Source organism: Talpa occidentalis, unplaced genomic scaffold (genome assembly GCF_014898055.3).
Source record: "Talpa occidentalis isolate TD23 unplaced genomic scaffold, MPIMG_talOcc4v2.1 talOcc4.5, whole genome shotgun sequence".
Lineage (NCBI taxonomy): Eukaryota > Metazoa > Chordata > Mammalia > Eulipotyphla > Talpidae > Talpa > Talpa occidentalis.
The window spans coordinates 44,901,128-44,928,147 of record NW_023604861.1 but is presented as its reverse complement, the minus strand read 5'-3'; the positions used below and the strand labels follow the sequence as shown (position 1 = coordinate 44,928,147).

Below are 27,020 nucleotides of genomic sequence, written 5' to 3'. Positions count from 1 at the left end.
TATTTTATCTTGTATTCTCCCCAGCACAAAGCATAGTCTGTGGCCGATACGAAGAGGAAAATCTTTGCTAAACGACTTTGCTCCATAGGTGAAGGTCAGAATTATGCAGAAGATGGGAATTGGCTTAACACGTTGTTCTAAGATTTCCCTTTACACTTAATTGCTTATTGGGCAAAGCAGAACCCCCAAAGTGGTTACTTAAGCCTCAGAAATTGATGTAGTGTGTGGTTTTGATGTTGTGCCTTTATATATAAAGTACTTTTGAAAGGGGGGTGCAGAGTTAAATGCTTTTAGTGTCAATTCTTCACAATTAACAGATTGATATCTGCCCTCAAATACAGGTGCCTTTGGGATTTAATGTGATAGCTTGCATCCTCAGTCATTTATATTAGCAGACATTTAGAATTTGTTCATTTGACAAATTTATATTTAGTATGTAGAACACACCATTATTGTGCTGGTGTGGGGATATGATGGTAGCAAAACAAATCTCTTGCATTGATTCCAATCTTATTGTTACTTTTTTTCTTTCTCCTCCCACCCCATTCTTTATTTTTTCAGATAGGTTTGACTAAAGAGGATAACTTAAAGAATACACATTTTTCATGGTCATGGATGCTGGTTGCCCATTGTCCCTCTGCCTTTTGGCCCATGTCTTCAGCCTCTTAAGAAAAAGTTATAGGAGAGAAAGATTCAGAACAGCCTTCTGGTGTGTTCTTCCAAGGCCACATGTGGGCCATGCCACTCCTCCTGGGGCTGCACACTTGTAACTTTCGTTTCTGTGGTACTTTCCTCTTTTCTTGGGGTACATATCCCACATAAACCAGGATGCTGGGGCTCCTATATCTCCTAATGAGAGGTTGGGGGGTGAGGTGTGCATGAGGCCAAGCTACTCTTAGTTCTTGTTCCCATTTCACAGATAAGAAAACTAAGAAAAAGTTACACACACAACTTGCCGAGTTCCTGCAAGCTCTGCAGGACCAAGAAGTTATCTGCCTAAAGTGCAAAGAATAAAACCAATTAAAAGTCAATCTGCTTTTATTATCCTCTTTCACCAATAATTGTATTCAAAATAGATATTTCATCCTGAAAAGCCTTCAGTGGAACTAAGTTCTAAACAATTGCTGTGATTACTATTTTTTTTGAAGATTTATTTATTTATGCATAGAAGAGCTGGGGTACAGGCCAGAGATGTGGAGGGTGAGAGGATTCACCAGAGACAGAGTGGGGAACAGAACAGACAGACTGACTGAAATACACTGCTGAGGGGAGCAGCGGGGGAGACAGGAGAGGTCTGCCGCGCCATGTGGGTTGCTCCCTGGCTGGCCGGGGATAGAGCTCGTGCTGCAGAGGCTGAGGATCACTTCATAGTGTGGTGCTTAACCCCTTGTGCCACCAGGGAGGCCCTGTGATAACTGTTTATTATACATGTGTGTATATATGTTTCAAACTAGCACATTTTTATTACTTTCAAAAAAGTTCTATATTTTACATGAAAATCAATTGGAAACACTCCCAGGTAACCCTTCAGCCTCTAGTGTGCAGAGATTAGATTTAATGATATTCTTTAAATTGAAACTTATTATTCATAATTACTCATTGTTTAAAATTAAAGACCAAATCAAGAAAATATAGCATTTGTGGTATGATTTGGTAGTTGTCTGACTATCTATGCCTTTGGCAGATGTTTCAGTTTTGTTTAGTTTCACGTACCAGTTTCTTGAGAGCTATTGTCGTAAATATTATTGCAGTCTGTGATCCCAGGGAAGTCTAAGAATCGAAGGTCAAACTGCTAAAGGTAGTATAAAAATTATTGAATAGTTCTTTTTTTTTTTACCATAAAAATTTTTACTGCTTTATTTTATTGGCATTGTCGGATAAGTTTAACGAGGGTAATTTTTGCCGTGTATTTCTTTTCTGGCCAGTTTTATATATGTTTTTACTTCATGACTGTTAGTGAAAGTAATTTGGTGATATAGAGAAGGAGCCTGTTAAAAACCCCAGTCTCCTCTGGTTTCAGACCTGCTGCAAAGGTGTGTCACCCCTGCAGCCAGCAACGGCAGAGTCTTTACCCAGTGCTGGGCTCTCCTGAGATGTCCCTGTGATTGTGACCATTGTCCTCCTGCCCAAACACACATGTATTTACATGTCATGTCCTGTCTCCAGGCCCCAGTATTGTCTTGCATAATATGAGGGGTTTGAAATAGATTTTTCAAGATCCTTTCTGAGGTCCTGTGCTTGGGATCACAGGATCCTAAACCTGTGACCTCGTGCTGGTGCAATGGTGCTTCACTTGGCCTGCTGGCCAGTCCTTGCTGCGACCCTCATTCCTGCAGGCCCCAGGAGGTGGGTGGGAGGCTGTTTCTCTTGCCTGTTGCAAATGTTGGTGGTGCGCCATGAATGTGGTCATCCATCCCCTGTTGTTTTTGTCCCTGTGACTGGAGGCACTTAGTGTAGGTTTCCCTCTGCACTTGGAAGGAATACATATTCTCTATAGGTTTGGAAGTTCTTAATTTTCATACTTTTTAATTGTATTTTACCAAGGCTATGGTCTTAGCCTTTCCAGTTATTCAGTCTGATAATAATGTTAGTCTCATTACAGATTTTTCAATTTGCTTGTGATTTTTGTTTCACATGTTTTCACACTATGCCATTTAATATATAAGCATAATAACCTATGATTATTAGATATTTTGGTCTTCAGATAGATTTTTTTTTAAAACATACTTTATTTATTTATTTTTTAAAAAAGATTTATTTATTTGTTTATACAAGCACTGGGTACAGTCAGAAGCGCAGGAGGGTGAGAGAATTCGCCAGAGCTAGAGCGGGGAGCAGAACAGGCAGAAGGACCGAAGTCACTGCTGAGGGGAGCAGCGGGCCATGTGGGACCCTCCTCCAGTGGCTGGGGAGCTGCTGGGGATCGAACCAGCGCTGCAGGGGCTGCTGGCAGCTTCACAACCCAGCACTCAATGCTGCGCCACCGGGGAGGCCCTTCAGATAGATTTTTTGATGTCAATATTATAGTTTTTGTTTTCTTTGCGTTCATGTTTGTGTTGTATGACTCATAATTTTCAAATTTTTCCTAATTAACTAACAAAGTCCCCACGGAGTTTCATTTCTCATTCAACGGTGGTGGTGGGGGAAGTCAATATATTTGTTGTCATAACTTTTTGATAGTGTGTCATTTTGTTTTATAATTCTTCATTGGTTGCCTTTTTTGACTCTTGGACTTAGTTGGTGGAAAGCATTGTGAGTTTACTAAACAAATGGGGAAAACGGGAGCCATAGCCATCAGTTTTGGCCACATTGACCTTACAGTGTCTCTGGGGTAGGCAGGCAGATATTTCCAGAGGTTAAAGAAATTGGACTAGTGTGGACTTGTGGTAGAGGTGAAGCCTGCCTGGTGGTGGGTTTGGTGGCCATGAGCATACTGGTTGTAATTTGAGCCGGGGAGTGTAAAAGATGGATCTGGACACTGCATGGACATTGATGGTTCAGGCAGAACTTGGAGAACCCCTGTTTAAGTGTCTATCAGTGAGGGTAAAGTTGCTATCCCAAGTAGAAGTGGCAACCAGGAAAGAAAGGCTGCAAGATAGTGTTTCTTGGAGGGAGGTAGAAAATAGTATCAGATGTGGACAAGAACCTTCTGTGAGAGTTATGCCAGGGCTGTTCCAGTGAACGTGAACATCAGGAGCCACGTGAAATACTAAAAGAGAGATGGGGGCATGGTGCAGTGGGACAATTTTCTTGAATAAGTTGTAGTGAAGGGAGATGAGGAAATGTTGATAGAAGGGAGAAACGTTAAGGAGAGATTTTATTTAAAAAATATTTTGTTGAAAGGAGTCCTGAGTAGTGGAGATGGGAGGAGGGGTAGGCTAATGTTACCTGGTGGGGGTCATAAAAGGTGCAGGCTCCTAGGAAGTTCCTGGCTCGGGTGCAGAGTGTGGATTTGGGCAGGACAACGAGACACATATTTTCTTTCTAAGACAGAATGGAAAGTGTGAAGGCTTGATGAGCAGAGGCAGCTTGTGTGTTGTGGGGACTAAGGGGAGTCAGGTCAAACCCAAACCTCAGTTTGCCCCATGACGTGGGGAAGGGGCACAAGTGATGAAGGGACTGGAGTTGGGTAGAGAGCATGAGGAGAGGGAATGGTTGGCACAGCCAACCTTGATTGGGAGCGGGAGCTGTTCAGGTTCCTTGCACAGAGAGTCTAGGTGACTTTGGAAGATACACATGGGTTGTTGTATGTTAAGGGACTCAGTTTTGTTTGTTGAATAATATACTTTAGTTTTTTAATCCTTTGGTGGAAAGACCTGAATGAAATAAAAAGATCAGTCTGGGTCTAGTGCATTTACTTTGTGTGCAGAAGATATAATCTAGTGGGGGCTTTGTGTGTGTTTCAGGGGATAGCTTTGACCTCTTTACCACTGCAGACTGTTCTTGCTGCCAGTATTGAACACTTGTAAATATTTTATGAGGGAGCAAAACCATGCTGCAAAGGATATGAAAGCTTGTTTGGCAGAGATGATTGTAGGCAGGATTGTAGGGATGGGGATGATAAGAGAGATGATTCTAGGTGACACAGCCATGAGTTTGTTCTGAGGAGCAGGAGTTCTTGGTATTTGGTAGTTTTTAGAAGAATTTTGCTGTTCTGATATTCTCAGGACCTTCATCTGTGTTTAAACTGAAAACATAAGGATGAAAACTGATCTGAAGTTTATGACATTTTTATAATTGTTTTCTTTTTTCTTCCCCATCAATGTTTTACTGATTTGCCATTTGTTTACAAAAATACATTAAGTTTGGGTGTATAACACACTTTACCATATGCACGAGTTTCACTTGCCTTCCACCAACACTCCATGTCACCTCACTATCACCACTTCTATTCCCCGCTCTGTCCCTGCCAGTATCCATCATAGTTTTCAGTCTGAGACATTTCTGCTGTGTTTTACTTGTCCATTTATGTGCTTATATTTCACAAATGAGAGAGACCATCCAGTAATTGTCTTTCACTTTCTGACTTATTTCACTTAGCATGATTTGTGAATGCTTTCAAACACAGTTAACTCTGTCTTCCTGTTTGTTCTTTTCGACACCTTCTGTCTGCATCCTTCTAGCAGTAAGTGTGACACTAATGATTTCTTTTGTCATAGGGATGTCAGCTGGCATGCACTGACCGTTGGTTTAACTTATAAACACCACCATGTTCTTCTGGTCCCTTCTTGTCTGTGCTAACTAGCATCCTTGGATTACAGACTTCTTTTTTTTCAGGGCTCACTTCTCAATCCCATTTACTTTTCTCCCTTGTGAACTGAGTTAGACATTTCCTGAGATTTTTAACTAATTATATCCCACACTCAACACCTACATGAGCCACCTTTGATATTGTTGTAAGGGCAATAAAACAAGATGGAGTTGTTTTAAAAAATGGGAAATTGAGAACTAGTCATAATCCCCCTCTTCTGCCCTTGGGAGGGTTCACTCAGCTAACTTTACCAGTCCCTTCTTTGTTCAGGAAAGACCAAATTGCCTCTGAATTGGTCTAAGTTTAAGATGTTGTAAAGGGATTTAAATTGGTTTTAAGAAGTGGGGAGTGGCTTTTAGAAGAGTCAACAGACACTGCTACCTGCCTAGAAGTGTAGATGAGGCTCTGGGGGCCCTTTCCTTGTCTCCTGCCTTCCCTCTTCACCTTCCATTCTGTCTGTTATATTTTTTGCTTGTTATAGCCAACTTTTAATACGGTTTCATATTGTCTTATCTTGAACTGAGCTTTGCAACCCAAGCTTCTTGGTTTGAATATGTTTGGTCTCCCCATCTGAGACAAACCCTCTGTACTCAGGAGACATTTCTTGTCCATGATGACACAGTAAATACTAGCTGAGCAGCTTATGCACCAGAACTGATTGCACCTATGTTCTTCTGCGAGCCATCCAAGACTAATCTGGCGGGATTGTTTGATTTCTTTGAAAATTGCTGCTGTGTAAGGAGGAGTGAGAGTGTAGATTTTTTTTTACTACACTGTTTTACTAAGTTTTATTATAAAAAGCCAATTTTACAATTCAAGAAGTTGTGCAATTAAAATGAATCATTGAAGAGGAGACTGGCAGGGGAAAAAAAAGAATTAAAATAATGAAAGCAGTTCTGTGTAAGTGTGTGTCTATTTTACCTCAGTATCCTGGGACCTGCCGATTCTTTGCCATTTCTCACTTTTGAGTATTAGACAAGTGCATAGTTTTTCTATTTCTTCTGGCTTATTTAGAAGTCCTATATGAAATCTATATTAAAAGGTAGAAAACATTTTTTTTTTCTTTTCACATTGGTTACCTTCTGAGAGAAAAAGTTTTTAATTCAGGAAATTTGAAAAAAGTAAGATTTAAATGAGCTTCAACTTCTCTAGAGAGAAAAAAAGAAACTGATGCTCTTGTGAAGGGGATTTTTGAAAAATTAACTGATGCAGAAAAGAAAATGCACATTCATATATGCAGACACACAGAGAAGAGAGCTTGGAACTGCTGGATTTTCAGTTGTTGTCTGTTATCCCCAAGAAATGCGAGGTGACAGGGCCTGAGGATTGCCAGGTGATGTGATCACTAATAACTCTTAAAATAAATGAGAGGTGGGTTTTTAAGAAATCCTATTTACTTAGAGGAATGATATGTTCTTGTGGCCTGGCAGTGGTAGAACAGATCTTTGTGTGCAAGTCACTTTGGATTAATGGATCTGTGCTTTTGTAATAGAATATTTAATACTTTTATTCAGATAGCGGTATGGTAATCTTGCATGATGTTGATGTGTTAGTTATTTGTATGGTAAAGGTATTTTGGGGCAATGTTTAGGGTTTTTTTGCATTTTATTTATTTTTCTTTTTTTATTAATTTCTTTTTATTTTTTACATCATTGTTCTTTTTTTTTTTTTAAAGATTTATCTATTTATGCATACGAGAGCTGGGGTACAGGCCAGAGGTGTGGGGGGTGGTGAGAGGATTCACCAGAGACAGAGTGGGGAACAGAACATGCAGACTGACCGAAGTACACTGCTGAGGGGAGGAGCGGGCGAGTCAGGAGAGGTCTGCCACGCCATGTGGGTTGCTCCCTGGCTGGCTGGGGGATCGAACTCGTGTTGCAGAGGCTGTGGACAGATTCATAGGTTGCATCTCAACCACTTGCGCCACCAGGAAGGCCCTCATTATTCATTTTTAAACAATATTTGCTTCACCCCACCCCCTCAGGTGTAGTCCCCATAGAGTTTCCTTCACCAGTGCACCTGTGCACCATCACCTCAGTCCCCTGGGGTCCTCCCTCCCTCCCTCTGATCCCTCTCCCTCCTCCTCCCCTCCAGGATGTCTCTGATTTATAATTGTCCATTTTTGCTTTATTGTGTTTTGTACTATTATTATTTTTGTTATACTGATGCCTTATTTGGCTCCCCTGCTGTAAGTGAAACCATCCGATATTTTTCTTTTTCTTTCTGACTTATTTCACTGAGCATAATTCCTTCTAGTTCCATCTACATTGCTGCGAATGGCATGAGTTTATCTTTTTGATTGCTGAATAATATTCCATTATGTATATGTGCCACATCTTCTTGATCCAGTCATTTATTTTGGGGCATTTGGGTTGTTTCCAGGTTTTACCTATTGTAAATAGTGCTGCAATAAACATAGATGTACAGGTGTCTTTTGAATCAATGTTTTTGTGTCCTTTGGGTAGATCCCTAGTAGTAGAATTGCCAGGTCATATGGTTGCTCTATTTTTAGTAGACTGAGGAATCTCCAGACAGATTGCCATAGTGGTTGGACCAGTTTGCATTCCTACCAGCAATGTAGGAGAGTTCCTTTTTCACCACATCCCCAACTCACTGCGCCACTGGGGAGGCCCTCCAATGTTTAGTTTTAATGGTTTCTGCATTGAGAGTTGAACTATGATACACCCCCAACCCCAATCAGTGAGGTGTGGACCCCTCAGGGGGACGTCAGTAGTTGCGAGGTCCTATTCATGAGCAGGTGAGGGGCCTGCAAGCACATGATGGATCAGCAGTGATTTATTGCTCATTTTGAGAAATTCTTTGACATTTGGGCAGGCCATTAGTATCAAGGAAAGATGGAGAAAATAGTGTTTGTGAGTAAAGTCATGGAAGAAGCTTCGATTTCATAGGGCTTGTAGTCGTCGCATTTTAATTGGACAGATTTATATTTAAACATTGAGTAAAGTGACTACTTTTTCAGTTTGCTTTAGTCATTGAAAATAATGGCTAGTTTTAGGACTAGTAATTTTCTATCGAATTTCTGACTAGGGAAAAAAAATTTCAGCAGCTGAATAAAAATTGCATTTATAATTTTGTTTACACACCTTTGTTCAGATTTAAGGTGAGAATAATGTATTTTTTGCAGATAAATTCTCATGACTCTTCTTTTTGTTCTGAAAGATTCATTTTTCCTTTAATGGGAGAATTTGTTAAGAAAATATAAGCTAGTATCTATATGACTTAGACCATTTTCCCCTAGCTTACCTTTCCTCTTGAAGATAACTATATAAAAATAAAATTTCCATTCTCTGGTACTTGTTCATTATTATAGTTTCCCATCTCCCCTGATTCATAAGCTGTATACTGGTACATGTGGCTTTACTCAGTGAGTGTTTTGGGTGTCCACTGTGGACCAACCATTGTTGGGGAGGGAAAATCTTCTACTCTCCTAGGTCCTTTTTGGCTGCACTAATTAAATCAACACAAGACAGATTAACAGAAGAAAAACAAGACATAAAGGTAAAATGAGGTCTATGACATCCTGAGCTAAGAATGGTCTAGGATCCTGGGGCTTTAAAGGGTAAGAGAGTAATTCATAGCACAGTAAGAACGTATGTTCAATAATTAGATGTTTGCCCTAGTATATAGAGAGGCCATGAAAAGTTATTTCTGGTAATAACTATTACTCTGGACAAGGTTCCCCTCCCCCATATTAAATTCTGCTAGGTGGTTAAAGGACAGGTAAGAGCTTGTCCTTGAGTCTTAAATGCCTTCAGCTTAAAATATCCACATTGTCAAATGACACATTTTGGGGAGGCTTGCTCTGAACCTGGTCAGCATCATGCTCTGTGCTGGGGATCCAAAGGTCAATAACATGGGACTTACATTATAGGAAAGATGAGCAGTGGCTTAAACTATGGTTTATTTGTGGGAAGAGTAGTGATATTAGGTCAGTAATTACAGCAGTAATATTTGAATACCCATGGAGGGGATTTGTTATCATCATTGATCCCCAAAGGGGACTAGAACCTAACAAAAGTACTTCAGAGTCTGGAGTTGGACAGATCTGGTTTGAATCATGCCTCTGTCATTTGCTTTTTGGTGATTCAGAACAAGTTAACCTTTTAAAATGCCAGTTGTTGCTGTCAATAATAATCATTGTTATTGTATTTGGTAAAGGGCAATCAGAATAATGAGGGTGTGATGTATTCCTTCCTCTGTCTAGAACCTGGACTAAATCTACTCCCACTTGTTCTTTGGATTCAAATATCACTTTTTCTGTGTTTGAGTTGCATCCTGAGCATATTGTAATGATAGTGCTCATCACGGCCCTGAGTGCTTGCCTGTCTGTCACTCCCTCGCCTGTATATATCATGAGATCAGCATCATGTGTATGTGATGGGGGTGGTCACAGTAGGGGTTCCTTGGGTATTGTTTTGCCATTCCACTTAAGGAGGCATTGTTGAAGAATGTGAATGGTGAGATTTCTCTGTAGAAAACAGAGAAACTACTCAGGGAAGTCTTGATGGAACTTTGAGACCATGAGAGCTATCCACACTGGGTTGCATTGCTTTGGCCAAGCAGTGTACTGATATAGAGGTGCCCACATCCCTGAGGCCATGATCAAAGATCGCATGGATGGGTCAGTTCTGTCTGGGTGGAAGCATCTCTACTCTTAGGACTAGAAGAGACAAAAGAGGCCATCTGTCTTTACTTCCACTCCCACATTTCACTGAAACAGATTTTGAGTTATTCAGATACATACCTAAAGTGATGTGATGTAGCTCAACCAGACTCAGCCTGATTGTTCTGTGTAGCTTTGTGATCAAGTCAGTGGCTCCTTCTACAAAACTGGATACTGGTTGAGATCAAATTGGTGATATATCCAAGTGAAGTAGCCTTCTAGGGATCTGATTTAAAAAGGAAATAGCCCTACTAGATGGATGATTGGAGAGGACCAAGGGCATGTTGATAACAAATTGATTGAGTAATGACCTGATAATTAACTGAATGAATATTGTGAAACAGTATTTTTATAGAAGCTTTCCAGTTTTAAGATTGTGCTGAGGTGGAATTTTTTTTTTTTTTTGGGTAAGATACTCAGTTGATGCTACCCTTAGACATTTAGAATGGAGTCCATAAGAACTAAGCATTTGTTTCCCAATGGGGTTGGGACAAGGCCTCGCTTGCTCTGTAGAAAGAAATAATTCCCTCTTATAAGCATTAAGATGTTGGAAAAATAACACTTTGAAGAAAACACTCTGGATATTTTTTTCTTGTGGTAGCTCTTTCAGAATTTGAATATTTGCCATTTATCCTAAGATATTGAAAAGAAAAGAATACTACAGAAAATTAAAGTCCTTGGATTAAAATAACCATGTCATGAGAATAGAGTCTGAAGATGTCATTACAAGTTTAGGATGTCAGGCAGTATACAGCAAATACTGGCACGGACATGTATGCACATGTGCACAGTGTGGGCACAGTACAGGCATGGGCACAGTAGTACCAGCTCATCCTCAGGGATGAAGGTCTTTAAACAATCTTCATAAATAGGATATTGGAGTCTTTTTGATAATGATTATTGAAATATTGAAAAGTGTCTTGAAATACCATTCTGTATCTGAATTCCTGGATCTTTTTAGAGCAGATGACTATATTGGGTGGGGCAAGCAAATGTTTATAATGATGCGCAACTGAAACTCATACTGTTTTGTTGCTCCAATAAGACATTATACAAAAAATTAAAAAAGAAGAAAACAGCTTTCTATACTTTCCAACTGGACCATCTTCTCTTTACTAGTCAGAGGAAATTAGTTCAAACAAATACATTGCTGCTTAATATATGGGACAATTACCTCTAGCTTTGCTTAAACTTTAACTTTGTGTTTATTGTGGGTAATGTCTAATTTTGATATCCAGAGCCTTACTCACTCTCATTGCTGAAAGTCAATTGTTTTCTAATTTAGTACTCATTTGAGGGGAGCTGACAGATATTTTTCACTTCCAATTTTAGATTCATTCACTGTATGGATGCTGATTTTTCAAGTGGGCTTTTGAGTTTTGTCATACACTAAACATAAGCTACCAATATTTCTGTTCTTTCATTATCTATCTATCTATCTATCTATCTATCTATCATCAGTCAATCAATCAATCAATCAATCAATCACTTGCTCAGTCTATCTAAGAACGGTCTCAGTCCAACTCCAAACTTTAGTCCATGATGATTCCCTTATGGGACATGGATTGGAAACCTGTAACACCTGGCCATCCTACCATATATAAAAGCAGGAGGTCATGAAATGTTGTGGATATTTGCTTATATCAGAAAAAGACATTAAGACAGATTCTATCTACTATTTTTGTTCCAGGTGTGACATGTTAAAAATACTTGGAACTAGAAATGGCCATAAGATGCATTTTGGGCCAATATGATATGAGGGTATCTGGGGGAAACTCTACTTCCTGATAGAGGTGCAGAGCCTTTGTTTTCTTCTTTTTGTGTGGAACATAGCCATGAGTCTAAAGGGGGAAATGGCCATTTTGTGAGACTAACATGACCAATGAAATGATGGAGTAGCAAGAAGACTTCTAGGATATTGACATTTGTGGGCTGCTGCATCAGCACTGGATTCCTGTTCTGAGAGAAACCCTCCAACCTCTATCACTGTTTAGGTGACTAGATGATTTTCTGTCACAAGAGGTAGAATTCAATTTCTGATTAAGAACATTTTTTCTAACTAAAGTTATCTGCTCAGTTTTGATGAATTCACATGTATTTGTATTTGCCTTTTATTTTTTTTTGTAGTAGTCATTCTTATTGACTTTCAATAAAGATTTTCTTACTGATGGCATGTTAATGTAGTCTGTTTTTCATTTGGAAATCTATGAAATTAAGAAACTGGCCAAAATATTGTACAAATGTTGTGGGTCATCTTGGATTAATTTATTTTAATAAAATGTCACTGTAGTAACCATTTTTCCATTAGTTTATAATAATGTCTATTCCCAAATACATTTTATTAGTCAAAGCATTACTGCTAATTGGAATGATCAATCATAATGTAAAAAAAAAAATCTAGAAAAATTACTGTGTTTTTCTTAAGTGATGACTGGAATAGTTCATGAAACCAAATTCTTACTTGGGAATTTGTACCTTAGCATGTAGTATATATGTATATGACTTACAAAAATATTTAGAAGTGCTTAGGATGAAACCACTTTCTTTGCTATTTTACCAGGTGATCATGTGAAAATCTGCAAAACCATTTTTTCAACAGATAAGGAATACTCTTCCTCTGGCATTCCTTTCTATTTGTGGTGCAATTTCCTTTGAGACTTTGGATTAAAATCTCAGTTGCTCTCACTTTCTCTTGATTGCTCTCATTGTCTCACTCTCTGTGTACTTCTTCTTGTAGCTCTTCCCTTCTTCTTTTTCCTCTGTTCTCTCTGTCCTCTCTCTATTTCTATGTTTTATCTTTTTGTCATTAGCTCTCTGTATGTTTCTGTTTTTCTCTATCTCTATACCTCTCTCTTTGTCTCTAGTTATCTCTGTTTCTAGCTCCAAGAAAGTATTAAAAAAGTTTATCAAAAACATCTTATCTTGATGAAGCTACTGTAAATTAAAATGGTATTGGTATAGGAATTGACAAAGGCATATGCAGAACTAAATACATGCCAGTATAATTCAGTTAAGTGGAATAAGTAATTATTCTGGTAATTAAATAGTATTTAATTATCTATTTATTAAATAATTATCTGTCTGGGAAAGGACAAATTGGACTTCATCCTGTCATATTTAAAATTACATTCTGATTACAGAAATAAAGATTGACAAAAAGTATGTTAAGATTCATATATATATACATATATGCATACATACATACATATACACATATATGTGTATACACACATGCACATATATAAATAAAAACCAAAACGTGGTGTAAAAAAATTTTATAGAACACTTGCACTGTACCTGTATGTCATAGGTATGATTGACAATATACAGATGAGTCTCCTTGAAGATAAGAAAACAAAAAGGTGAATCTGAAAGATACATGGGAACTCAGAAAAGCTAATGAAAGAGGGAGAGTAAAATTCAGAAAAATAAAAGAATGAGCTCAGAAGTAAAGTTAATGAACACTGGGTAGAAATTAAAGCTTTAAAATAAGGAACTAACAGACGTTTAGGCTGTAAAGAGGTCAATAAATAAAATAACAAATTCTATGGAAGCTTTTTATATTCCCTGCTCATGTATTGGGAGAATTACCATTGCTAAAAAGGTCATCTTATGCAGAACAATTTACAGAGTCAATACAATCCCAATCAAAGTTTCAAGGCAGAAACAGAACAAATATTACTGAAATCTATATGGAACCACAAAAGGCCCAGAATAGCCAGACAATCCTGACAAAAAAGATCAGAGGTATTAGATGCCCAGACTTAAAACTATACTACAAAACTATAATAACCAAAAAGTCTGGTATTGGGCTAAAAATAGAGATGTACACCAAGGACTAAAATTTGACATATAGACTTATGGAATAGAATTGAGAGCCCAGAAATAAACCCACACTTACACAGACAGTTATTGTTTGACAAGGGAGAGAACCCATTGAAAATCAAGATGTTCCCTTGAGGAATCCTGCACTTTGTTCATTCCTGTTTAATATAACTGTGCTGTGTGTTTCTTGCAGTGATTTATAAACTAGGCTTAGCCTGGACGGTACAGGAAACAACTGATTGGGACCCCAAACCAATATAGGATGTCTAAAGTGTTGAAGGTGCTTTGGAAAAAAGACATTAGAAAAAGAGTCCATGATACCCTTGGAAAAATCCAAATGAAACAAAAATCATGACCAAGATGCAGCAGAGAAGAGCAAAACTCTTGACAATTAAAAGCCTTCTGTTATGGTAGCTCGCATTATAACAACATACAATGACAATCAGTAATTATGGATGTAATCAATAAGTTTGTGAAGATCTGCATTTCCTTAACTGGAGTTTCATGTAGTTGCCCCCAAGAACATGCAAGTATATTTGACAGAGAGGTCATTTGATATTTGGTAAAGAATCTAAATAGCAAAAGTTACTCCATGGCTGTGAACATTTTCTTGAAAGCCAAAAGGAGTCCAGAAAAAATGACAACTGATAACACTTCTTTTGTAGAAAAAAGTCAGAAATCATTTGGTTGGATCACTTGGCTGAAGTTGGGAAAAAAAAAACGAGAAAGAAAAGCCCTTTTTTATGACACTGGAACAGATCCTAATGAGTGATTGATGAGTGTTCTAATGAAAATTTATTAGGATGGAGATGATGATATGAATAATAAAGCCTGGGTGAAATATAGAAGCAAGTCAAAGGAGACAGAATTTTGGGGCTTCCAAATTCTTATGGAAATTGTAATGTGGAAATAGTGGTGTTTCCAATAAGGAAATGGTGAGCTGCACAAATAAAATTTTCAGATAATTATTTATGTAGTTTTCTTCTAAGTGAAGGTAATGAAATTTCTATTTCCTACTGGTGGATTTATTTATTTATTTATTTATTTTTAAAAAATAATAGATTTTATTTTTATATTCCCCATACAATTGCAACCCCCGCATTTTGACCCCAATTCCTCCCCTCCCACCCCCCACCCCCCAAAAAGTGTCTCTGGTTCATAGTTTTTTGTTGATTTTGATTTTCACTTTCTTATAGTTATTCATTTTCCTGGTCCCTTATTTAAGTTTTCTAGATTCCCGCTATGAGTGAGACCATCCGGTATTTTTCTTTTTCTTTCTGGCTTATTTCGCTGAGCATGATCTCTTCCAGCGCCATCCATGTTGCTGCAAATTGCATGTGTTTATCTTTTTTGAATGCTGAGTAATATTCCATGGTGTATATGTACCACATCTTCTTGACCAGTCATCTATTTTTGGGCATTTGGGCTGTTTCCAAAGCTTAGCTATTGTAAATAGTGCTGCTATAAACATAGGGGTGCAGGTGTTCTTTGGAATTGATGTTTCTGTGTCCTTTGGGTAAATACCTAGGAGTGGAATTGCTGGATCATATGGAAGCTCTATGTTTAGTAGGTCCAGAAATCTCCACACAGCTCTCCATAGTGGTTGGACCAGTTTGCATTCCCACCAGCAGTGCAGGAGAGTTCCTTTTTCTCCACACCCTCGCCAACATTTGTTGTTGCTAGTTTTTTTAATATGTGCCATTCTCACTGGTGTAAGATGGTATCTCATGGTAGTTTTGATTTGCATTTCCCTGATTACAAGTGATGTTGAACATTTTTTCATATGCCTGTTGGCCATTTGCATTTCCTCTTCAGAGAAGTTTCTTTTTAGCTCTTCTGCCCATTTTTTGACTGGATTATTTTCTTTGTTGTTGTTGAGTCTCATCAGCTCTTTGCAGATTTTTGTGATCAGTCCTTTATCATTAGTGTTGTGTGCAAAAATGTTTTCCCAGTTGGTGGGGTTTCTCTTTGTTTTTGTTATTGTCTCTTTTGCTGTGCAGAAGCTCTTTAATTTGATGTAGTCCCAGCTGTTTATCTTTGCCTTCACTATCACTGCTTTGGGTGATGTGTCTGTAAAGATGTCTTTGATGTGAATATCACGTAGTGTTTCGCCTATATTTCCTTCTATGTATTTTATGGTTTCAGGTCTTATGTCTAGTTCTTTAATCCATTTGAATTGATTTTTGTTTATGGTGTGAGGTAGTGGTCAAGCTTCATTCTTTTGCATGTAGCGACCCAGTTTTCCCAGCACCATTTATTGAACAAACTTTCTTTGCTCCAATGCATAGTCTTTGCTCCTTTGTCAAAGATTAGTTGACCATAAATCTGTGGGTTTTTTTCTGGATTTTCTATTCAATTCCATTGGTCTGTGTGTCTGTTCTTGTTCCAGTACCATGCAGTTTTAATGATTATGGCTTTGTAGTATTGGTGGATTTATTTAAATAAAATGTTTATTAGACACTTCCTCCAGAGAGGGTTTCCTTAATACCTGTTCAGTGTGTTCAAGAACAGATAACATTGTATTCTTATCTGAAATGTAAAAAAAAAAAAAAGTTGCTTAGTACAAATGCCATGTCATATTTATTTTTGTTTAGATAGGAGATAGAAAACACAATTTTAATTGCCTTTAAGTTCTAGAAATCAGCTTCCACCAATGTAGGGATGACTAAAAATAAAACCTGAATATTTACATAAAATGCAAATTAATATTATTCTTTAAGTATGTTGTAGAAAGGTAGCCATCTTTATTAGCAACTTAAGTAATGCATATACTACATCCTAATAGTTTGACCATGAATGTTTCTCACTTGATATATATTAATTTATGAATAAATTCAAACAAAATCTAAACTTGATAATGGACAGGCATCTTCTTTTACTACCAATCAGTAAGTTTAGCCCGTGGTCAGATGGCTTACAAAATCAAGAACCATAAAGTAAAAAATAAATGTGAAAATCTATCTAATATTAAAAATACAGACTATGACAAAGGAGCCAAGTATACACAATGGAGTATACACAATGTATACACAAGTATACACAAGCTGTGTCAGCAAATGGTTTTGGTAAACTAGATAGCCACATGCAAAAGAATGAAACTAGATTACTGTCTCACACCACACAGATAAAAATAGATGCAGTACTTGGATGTAAGACTGAAAACATAAAATACATAGAAGAAAAAATGGGCAAAACACTGTAACATTGACTTCAGTGATGTCTTTTGAGTACTCAACTCCAGGGGTCAGGGAAATAAGAGCAAAAATAAATAAATGGGATAAGATAATATAAAACTAAAAAAATGTACATTGACACTGTCAATTAAAAGAAAATACACCCTTATAATGGGAGAAAATATTTGCACATCATCAAGATCTACAAAAAATTTATACAAATCAACAACCAGGAAACCCGCCAAAGAACTCAACAAAAAATGGGCAGAAAAGCTAAATAGACACTTCTTCAAAGAAGTGATGACCAAGAGGCCCGTAAAAAGTGCTCTTCATCATTTATTAAGGAAATGCAAATCAAAACCATAATGAGATTGCACCTCACTCCTGTAAAATGGTCCATATTAAAAGGTTAAAAAAACACAAGCGTTGACACGAATGTGGAGAAAAAAGAATTCTTATACACTGTCGGTGGGAATGTACACTGCTCCAGCCCTTGTGGAAAAGAATATGGAGGTTTCTCAAAATAATAAAAATAGATTTATCAGTACTATTTGTAGTAGCCAAGTTATGGAAACAACCCAGGTGCCCAAGGACAGGTGATTAAGATGTGGTGTATATACATAATGGATTACTACTCAGCTCTAAATAAGTAAAAATGGACTCTTGCCATTTGCAACAACATGGATGGACTGGAGGGGATTGTGTTAACTGAAATATGTCAGAAGGAGAAAGAAATGCTACGTGATTTCACTCATATAGAATATGAAGAAAAAAAAAACAAAGGAAAAGACAAAACCAAACTAAAACAAACCCTAAAAATTCTGACTGTAAAACTGAGTCTACTTAGAGAGTGGTGGGTGGGAAGCCAGGGGGAAAAGGGCCTAATGGACTGTGGTGGAGGATTATGGGTGTTTTGATAGTTGGTGTGGTGGTGTGGTCACATGTATTTGAAGAGATGTGAAAGTTTACCTCAAAAAAAATGCAAGTTAATAAAAACGTAAAAAGAGAGAGAGAGAGAGAGAGAGAGAGAGAGAGAGAGAGAGAGAGACAGAGAGAGAATTAACATGATAGGAAAGGTGAGAGAATGAGAATTCTAGTGAACTCAGCCCATGGTCCTTAGGAACAAAACAACTCCTTTTCGCAGAATGTTCCAGGTGGTTAGGGCTGATCAGCCATGCAGATAGAAAGACGACTTTGGGCCTATTGTGAATTTTTTTTTTCTATTGTGAATTTTTTTTTTTTTTAATAGAGGCATGCTTTATTTATTTGTTTGCTGGTTTGTTTGTTTGTTTTGTTTATACATGCACTGGGTACAGTCAGAAGCACGGGAGGGTGAGAGAATTCACCAGAGCCAGAGTGGGGAGCAGAGCAGGCAGAAGGACCGAAGTACACTGCTGAGGGGAGCAGTGGGCAGCAGGAGAGGTCTGCGCGCCATGTGGGACCCTCCTCTGGTGGCCGGGGAGCAGCCGGGGATCGAACCGGCACCGCAGAGGCCGCGGGCAGCCTCGCAACCCAACGCTCAACCGCTGCGCCACCGGGGAGGCCCTCTATTGTGAATTTTTAAATGTCATCACCAAAATGATATTTTTGAACATCATCTTAGCATTTTTTTTTTATTTGAGAGGAAAAAACCCTGTATTTTCTTGGTGGAATGAAATGACATAGAAGGATATACTTAGGAAATTTAAAAATATATTTTATTTGCCTAAAGATGAAATATGCTAAATCTGTTTCAATGGTTGTGTGTCAGTCCACAATAGGGAGTTGTCACAGCATTGTTACTGATAAGGCGTATTGAAATTATGAAGTTACTACAAAAATTATCATAGAAAAAGAATATTCTTTCATTAGATTCTTCTTTAAAAGTCAGCCGCTTCAACAGGAAAAAAACAATCAATGTGCTTATAACTTACATTTTCATATTATGTGTGTATCCACAGAGGTAGATCAGCTTGAATCTAATGGAGTTTAACTTTCAGGCCAACTTTCCATTCTCAAATCCTGGGAGGATTAAATGGCCAGTGATTTCTGTGTAACTTACGAAATAGATTTGAACCAAGATAGAGTAAGACCCCCTTATGTTGGGAACGTGCCCTTTATGTCCACTTTTGTTGAACCTTTTTAGTCAGACCTCTCCCTTTATCACACTTCCTCTCCTGTTAGTTTGCATTTGAGTGGCCTTTAAGCGATCTGGATAAGCAAAAGATGGAAATAACATTTTTATTGCATTCCGTAATGTATTTCTGTTGTGTGCAGTCACTTTTGCCAATAGATAAATTGTCAGCTGTCCCAGCATAGGAATATGTACCAGAAATGCTCCAATCCCACCACCTCACCTCACCTTGGGTTTGATATCACGTCGAGTCCAAACTCTCAGTGTGACATATTACAACTGAAGAATGTCAGTCATATTGGAGAAATAATGTTCAAAATGGATGGGGTTAGCAGCTATTCTGTAGGAAAACCTAGATTTTTAATTTCATTTATAAAGGAAATATGATAGGAATTTCTCTGAATTTGACAAGCATAAAAATTTACATGACATTACTGTCCATAAATTCTGAAACTGAAAGAAATATTACCAAATGATCAATGAAAAATGTCTTAACTATCGTTAGAGGAAAGAATGAATTGCTTCTATTTTTTTCTATAAAAACTCTTACGACATTGTCATGTAAGAAGTGATGTTAGCAAAGGAAATAAAAAATATGGTGGAAAAGGTATAGTAGAATACCAGCTAGTTAATAAAAATACTATATTTTGTAGATGTCCAGCTAATTAATAAAAATACCATATTTTGTAGATGTTGTGATATTTTTCAACTTTCATGAATTAATACTAGGTTGTGATTTCACTATGTATTCACTTTTGTACCCTATTATGTTTTTGTAATTTTGTCTTTTTCTTAAAAGTGAGATCCCCAAATTGTACGTGCACTGTAAACAAATTATACAGGCCCCACAAAATCTGGGGCTAACTCTGGGCATATAAATGTGTAAATTTAATGAAAAGATGAGAAAATATTCTAGAATTACTAGAATTACTAGAATTACTTAGCAATGAACTATAGTACTTTGTGTTTTTATATTAAACGGCCACAAGTAAATATACAACGAACAATTATTAAAATTAAGTAAAGCATTAATGTTTTTCCTTAAACACTGCCTCTGTGTAGATTTGTGCTTAAAAATTACTCAACAACTTGATCTCTGTCTGGCCCAGGCAGGCAGCTCCGGAGAGGGTTACTGCTCGGGAAAGCCCGGCTATGATGGCTGGTCAGCAGAGGCGCTGTGCTGCTGGAGTGAGCTGTTCAGTGCGCCTGCAGCCTGCAAGGCTGATATAGGTGGTTGAGAGAATAAATATTTGATGTGGCTAGCTGCGAGTTCACCTGTAAGAGGAGAAGAAATAGCTTTCTCTCCCACCCCTTCCGCACACACAGAGTATTGAAAAGAATGAATGGATGGATTATAGATTGTGTTAGGTGGACATGCCTCGGGAAATGATCACTAGAGGAGATGACCCCTTGTGCTCTTGGCTCCGAAGAGGGAAAGGATGTGGTTTGATGACAAGTAGAAAGAAAGATGTTTTATGAACTTGGCTGAGGATTAAAGGAAGCAAGAGAACTTAATAAGAGCTACCGTTCTTCATAATAAAGTGACTTCCATTTCAGGGGAGGACGTTTACTATTATTTTTCCTGTGGCCTGATTTACAGGGTAGAGACTCCTGTGCTGAAGCCAGACTGCTCTCTTCAAAGGAGAGATTGTGAAGGTTTTGGAGTCTAAGTGACACTGATGTCTTGTTTTTTTGTTATATTCTTACAGGGGGATTAGAATAGATCTTCCTTTTACCCATAATCTAGGACCCAGTTTGCTGGCATTAATTTGGATATAGGATAGATGATATCAGGTACGGGTATTAGAATTGTTTTGTCTGGGGTGGGAAGTAGTATAAGAATAAATTAGGTTATTAGCCTAATTTCATGTTCTAATGAATAGTTCTTTATAATTATTCCTGAAATTAAAAACAAAAGAAACTATAGTCCCTTGACAGTTATATCTGGATACTATTAATTTTTGTTATTAAGTGATAATGAAAATAATAAACTTTCAAAAGTTCAAATAGTGTGGAGGCTTATCATGAAAATCAGTAACTTTTAGTTTCATCTCTCTTATTCTGGGTGTGTTCCCACAAAGGCAACCACTTTGAACTTTTCCTGTTTTTGTTTGAGTAGTTTCTACCATATTTTTAAATTAAGGTTAGAAATGACCTCTCTGAATTCTCTTGTAGGTAAAGATTTTACTTATTCACTTAGTAGTGAATTAGTATATCATGTTTGTCTCTTTTCTAGTGTAATTTGCATTTCCTGACTTATTTTTCTGCTTGAACAATTTTTATATAAATCCTTATTATTTCATCATGTCATTATTATGCTATATTATGCAAGCCTTCTATATATTTTAAAAGTAATCGCTCAGAATAATCTCATGCTTGTGTTATTTTTTTCCTCTAGAGACTTGCTTCCTAGGTTGATTGGTTATTTTGTAGATGTGTGATAAAGAGTGATCATCCCAGAACTTACCTTTTTCCTGTCTTTGCATTGGAGCTACATCATTAGTACCTCTGAGTCTCCAGTTTGCTAAATGCAGGTCTTGGGGTTTGTCTGACTGTCTAATTGTGTGGGTCCACTTATAATCACAACCCTTCTTGCTCTCCTCACTTCATTGCCTCCTGGTTTCTCAATTGTCTGCTTTGGTCTAGCATTGCACATAAACCACACTCATTTTTATACAGTTTCTGTACTCTGTTTGGGAAGTGACTCTTTTAACTAGTTTTGATGATTTTCTATTGCAGCCAACAATAATATTGCCTTCTTGACTGAGAGCAGAGACACACAGAGCAGGTGTGATTTAAGCACTTCTGTTTTGGTAATTCAATTTCACTGTTCTGTCTCACCTTGCTTTACTTATAGGATATCAGCACCTGGGAGAGCTTACACCTTCTTTTTGCTAGGATTATTTCCCTGTATTTGGAAGAATACATTGAATTCTGAGTGAAGGGCCAAAGGTATAATTAAGTACAATAGACTTCGACCTATTTTACTTTTCTTTGAAGGCAGTGGTAGACTGTATTTGTTTTCTTAGGCCAGTTATTTTCATCATAAATATTTTTTCTATTGAAGATGGAGAATCTCAGTGAAGATGATCCTTTGAGCTTTGCAGTACAAAATTGAATGAGTCTCACAACTCATATTAATTCGATTTTATATCTAAAGTTCACAGGTTTTCTTGTAAAGCCATGAAATAAAACCTACCTTTCAGTGGTGCTGCATTGAAAGATATTAGCCCAAAGCATTCAATGTCTTGTGTTGGCTTATCTAAGTGTTATCCACACTGGGGGATTTTCCTGGCAGCCTGCTCTGTGCTCAAAGTGTTATCTTCTCTTTTTATCTTCTTCTCATCCCACAGTGTCATGAAATAAATTACTTTTTGCCAAAGCTATTTATTCAATAATGCATTGAGTGAAAAAAGCAGATTTAGAAAATGGATAGAAACAGGGCACTTATGCTATTAAATAGAAATTATAGTGAGTCTCTATCAAGTTTCTTTCAAAGGCCTGTTTATTTATTGTACTGTCTATCTGAATTTATTTATTTTTTAGTTGAGTTAATATTGGTTTATAAAACTGTATATGATTTATGGGAATAGGTTCATACCTTCCCAGATGTACGTTACCACATCACACCCATCACCAAAGCACCCATAGTCCTTCATCATAGTCCATTGAACCCCCCCAGTCCCCAAAGGTATAATTATAAGTTGATTGATTAGAGTCCAACCCATTTTTTTATTGGATGTGTATCATATATAATAGGCTAAAAACACTTATGAGCTATTGGCTGGAATACTGTGTGGGTCAAATTACTGTATTCTGGGAACAACTATGAGTTAAGGCATACATAGATAAAGCTTTATTTTAGTGATCAGTTCTTCCATAAAGGAATGAATTCATAGTGTTCCATTTGATTTGGTCCTCTAAACTACAGTTAAAAAAACTTTGTACCACCATCTATCTTGTATAGTGGCTTGATACATTTTTGCCATTCCTTAATGAGCTTAATGTCCGCTAGTTATTTCTGTCTTATCATCAGACAGGACTATGTAAATGTAGCGCTATCCCTTAACATCAGGTTCTTTAAATTTGAATTGAATTGTCTTAAAAGTGGTTTTCACACAACTTGTCAAATATGTGTTTAGGAGAAGAAGGAGAAGAAGGCTAAAAATAATTCTATCTGTAAAGATGACTCTTATCATTGTATGTCATGGAACACCAGGCTATTGATCACCTTTTGATCTCTGACACAGTGACTATGGATGGTACATGGGATGATTTTCTGCTCCAACAACTGACCTCAGACTACCATGGTTTTTGTTGCTCCGGGACTGGTTGCTGTTAGGTCTTAGAACAGTGTGCATGCCTCTAGTGTCTTGTCTGTAGCCCCTTAACACTTCTAATTTACTGTGTTTGTGAAACCTGGGAGATGATTTTGCTTAAATGTATTTCAGTTAAGTCTTGGCTCAGAGGCATACACCTTCTGGAGGTGAGCTAGTTGGCGAGTAGGTACTTTTATGAATGAGCCTTGAGCAGTCAAAGGAAATGTTCATTTTTACTCCTTCCTGTTCTCAGATATGTCTTTGGATGCTTTCATCCATTGATTATCTGCTCTGTGCTATGCACTAGAAATGTATGCAGTTGAAGTAAATATTCTTACTGCTTCCAGACTCTATTCTGGGGATAGATAAATCAATATGACACAAAGCGAAACAGAGACTATATAATGTAGGTGTTAACATCGTATTGTGGATTTGGAGGAAGAAGTTATTATGAATTTTCCTTCACTTGATGGAAGATATAGTGTTGGATTAGCAGGAAAACTTTATTCCTGGAGAGACGGTGTGGAATGGGGAAGGTGTCCCAGGTGGAAGCAAAGTGTGAGCACAGGTGGTCAAATAGTGTGTGCTGAACAAATGAGGTGTAGAGAAGCATAAAACATCTCTGGTGGGTACTCGAGGGACAGATTGAATGCCTGTTACTCAGAGTGTATTTACAGAGTTGACTTTCTACATTGAATTGGTGACTTTGTAATAAGAATTGTAGTGCACCACAAATCCTGGGATAATAATTCTACCTGTGTATGTGAGTTACCTGATTGATGCTTCTTCTTCACTCTTTTTTTCAGTGTTCATACCTTATTATAGTTGGAGCTTGTATCTCCTTCTGTTTTGTTGTCCTTAAAACTTTATCTCCCTTTAATAAACATTCTTTATATGCTTACTGTTTTTATAGCATGTAGCTCCTAGAAGATGGGGAAATTTCCTTGCTACATAGTGTGAAAACATATGAGTTTGAATGTGAAGTTCACATTAGGTTTTCTTATGAGGTAGAGCCTTTTACATATTAGAGACCACCACAGGAACTTTCTTGTCTAGAGATTTTTAAACATTTTCTATTGAAGTAACTTTGTATTGTAATATTAACAGTTCAGTAATGCATTATTCTAATTCAACATCTATCTGTCTATCTGACTGTCTATCTACTGTTTTAAGCTCATCACTAAAAGACCTATCCTTTACTATGTATTTGACCATTTTTACCCAATGTATTTACCTACTTTCATCCCCCACCCCTTCTGGTAACCACTCATTTGATTTATTTTTGTTTTATTTAGGCCATTTGGTTTTTCTGTCCACCACACAAGTGGAATCATATTGTATTTGTCTTTCCCTATGTGACTTATTACATACTGAGTATACCCTCTGAATCTATCCATGTTGTTGCAAATAGCAGAATATCATCTTCTTCACTCCTGATTAGTATTCCATTTTATGTATGTACCACAGTCTCTTTATCCGGTCATCTGTTGATGGGTGCTTAGGTTGTTTCTAATTCTTGTCTATTGTAAATAATGCTGTAATAAATATGGAGTGCATATATGTTTTTGATTTAATATGTTTGTATTTTTAAAAAATTTAAAAAAGATTTATTTATTTATGCATGCAAGAACTGGGGTACAGGCCAGAGGTATGGGGTGGAGGGTGTGAGAGGATTCACTAGAGACATGGAGGGAACAGAACAGGCAGATTGACTGAAATACACTGCTGAGGGGAGCAGCGGGAGAGACAGGAGAGGTCTGCTGCGCCATGTGGGTTAGCTCCCAGACTGGCTGGGAATCGAACTTGTGCTGCAGAGGCTGCGAATAGCTTCACAGTGCTGTGCTTAACCCCTTTCACCACCAGGGAGGCCCTATTTTTGTATTCTTTAGGTAAATTCCCAAATGTGGAATAAGTGGATATATGGAATTTCTGTTCTCACGTGTTTTTTTTTTAAAGATTTATATATTTATACATATAAGAACTGGGGTGTGAGCCAGAGGTGCAGGGGGTGAGGGGATTCACCAGAGACAGAGTGGGGAGCAGAACAGGCAGATCTAGTGAAATACACTGCTGAGGGGAGCAGTGAGCGAGACAGGAGAGGTCTGCTGTGCCATGTGGGTTGCTCCCTGGCCAGTCGGGATCAAACTCCTGCTGCAGTGGCTGGCCGTAGCTTGATAGCACTGTCTTTAACCCCTGCGCCACCAGGGAGGCCCTGTTTTTATGTTTTGAGGACTTTTCACACTGCTTTCTGTTCCCATTTACATTCTTACCAATGAGCAAGGGTTCCTTTTGCGCCAACACTATGTTTATGAAATCACTTGTAAAGTTTTGGAAACTTTTTGTTTTCTTGTATTTTAGAATTTAGAACTATAACTGACAGTATTGTTTTTCTTTATACTTGCAGTACGGCCAAGTACAGTGTGTTGACATTTCTACCTCGATTCTTGTATGAGCAGATTAGAAGAGCTGCTAATGCCTTCTTCCTCTTCATTGCCTTATTACAGGTAATGTTTTTTTTCCCCAATGTCATTTAAAATTCATAATCTTAATGATATGAATCTTCCTTCATTCACTCATTGTGTACACGAACAAATGGATCTTTGTATAAAGGGAGATTTTTTTTGGTATTGCCTTAAGGATAACTGCAGTGACTAAAAGGGACTCTGAAAAATTGCCCTAGGTCATACTTTTAACTGCTTTCTATTCCAAACACATGGTAATATTGAGTAAAAATTTGAACAACAGTTTTAAAATAAGGTAATTGTTTTTGTGTAATAGGGATAGAATGGAACTGCAAAAGAGTGAGTGGTAGTGAGTGCTGTGTTTTCTTTTATCTTGCAGCAAATTCCAGATGTATCTCCAACAGGAAGATATACTACCCTGGTGCCATTGATCATTATTTTAACAATCGCAGGCATCAAAGAGATTGTGGAAGATTTTGTAAGTTTTTGCTTTTAGAGAATAAAATGTGCATTGAATATAATCTATAACTAACTTGTTACCTAGATTTTTTTTTTTTGAAATAGGAAGTTGGTCTTTTGCTTAACCTGTCAGTTTCATGATGTTATTTCTGGGGAGGAAGTGTTTACATACAGTGTCTTAAATACCTGTCCAATGACACAGAAGTGGTTCAGACTACTTATTTTCCAATGTTAGGTCACTATGTCCTTTTGAATTTTATCACTGATGTTCCTTACACCCTCCTTTGGAGCTTACTGACTCGACTGTGTTGCTGTCTCATGCAGTACTGCTGTGCCTGTGGTAAATTTACGAGAATCTCTTCCTTCTTTATATTTAAGTTTAGTGTGTCTATAATAAGTTTGTTGTCTGCTAACATATTCATAATATCTTTTTTCTTTTTCTCATTTCTTTTCTCTGTGCCCTTTCTCTCATCTTCCCCTGCCTTACTATCTTGTTCTCTCTCCCTCTCTGACTCTCCCTCTCTCTACCTTTCTCTCTCTGCCCCCCCCACACACATACCACACACACACATTCACACACTCGCAAGCACACACAAATACATGCTTTCTCTCATGTATGTACAATTTTCTAAGACAAAGTAAATGTATACATGTAAATATAAATCAAAGCAAAGGTACTTTGCTCACCAAATGCTTTATCAAAATAAGAATTCAATTATTTTTCTTGGGCTTAT

At 37.5% G+C, this 27,020-nt stretch overlaps 1 protein-coding gene across 3 annotated transcripts in view; it reads left to right on the top strand.

Moving 5' to 3' along the window:
• Positions 1–27,020, top strand: part of ATP8A2 (ATPase phospholipid transporting 8A2) — a 591,448-nt gene that overhangs the window by 96,742 nt on the left and 467,686 nt on the right. For all 3 annotated transcript variants that reach the window (XM_037527049.2, XM_054701459.1, XM_054701458.1), the window contains exons 3-4: positions 25,770–25,869; positions 26,207–26,305. In XM_037527049.2, the coding sequence (XP_037382946.1) occupies positions 25,770–25,869; positions 26,207–26,305 (199 nt within the window). The remainder of the gene's footprint in view (positions 1–25,769; positions 25,870–26,206; positions 26,306–27,020) is intronic.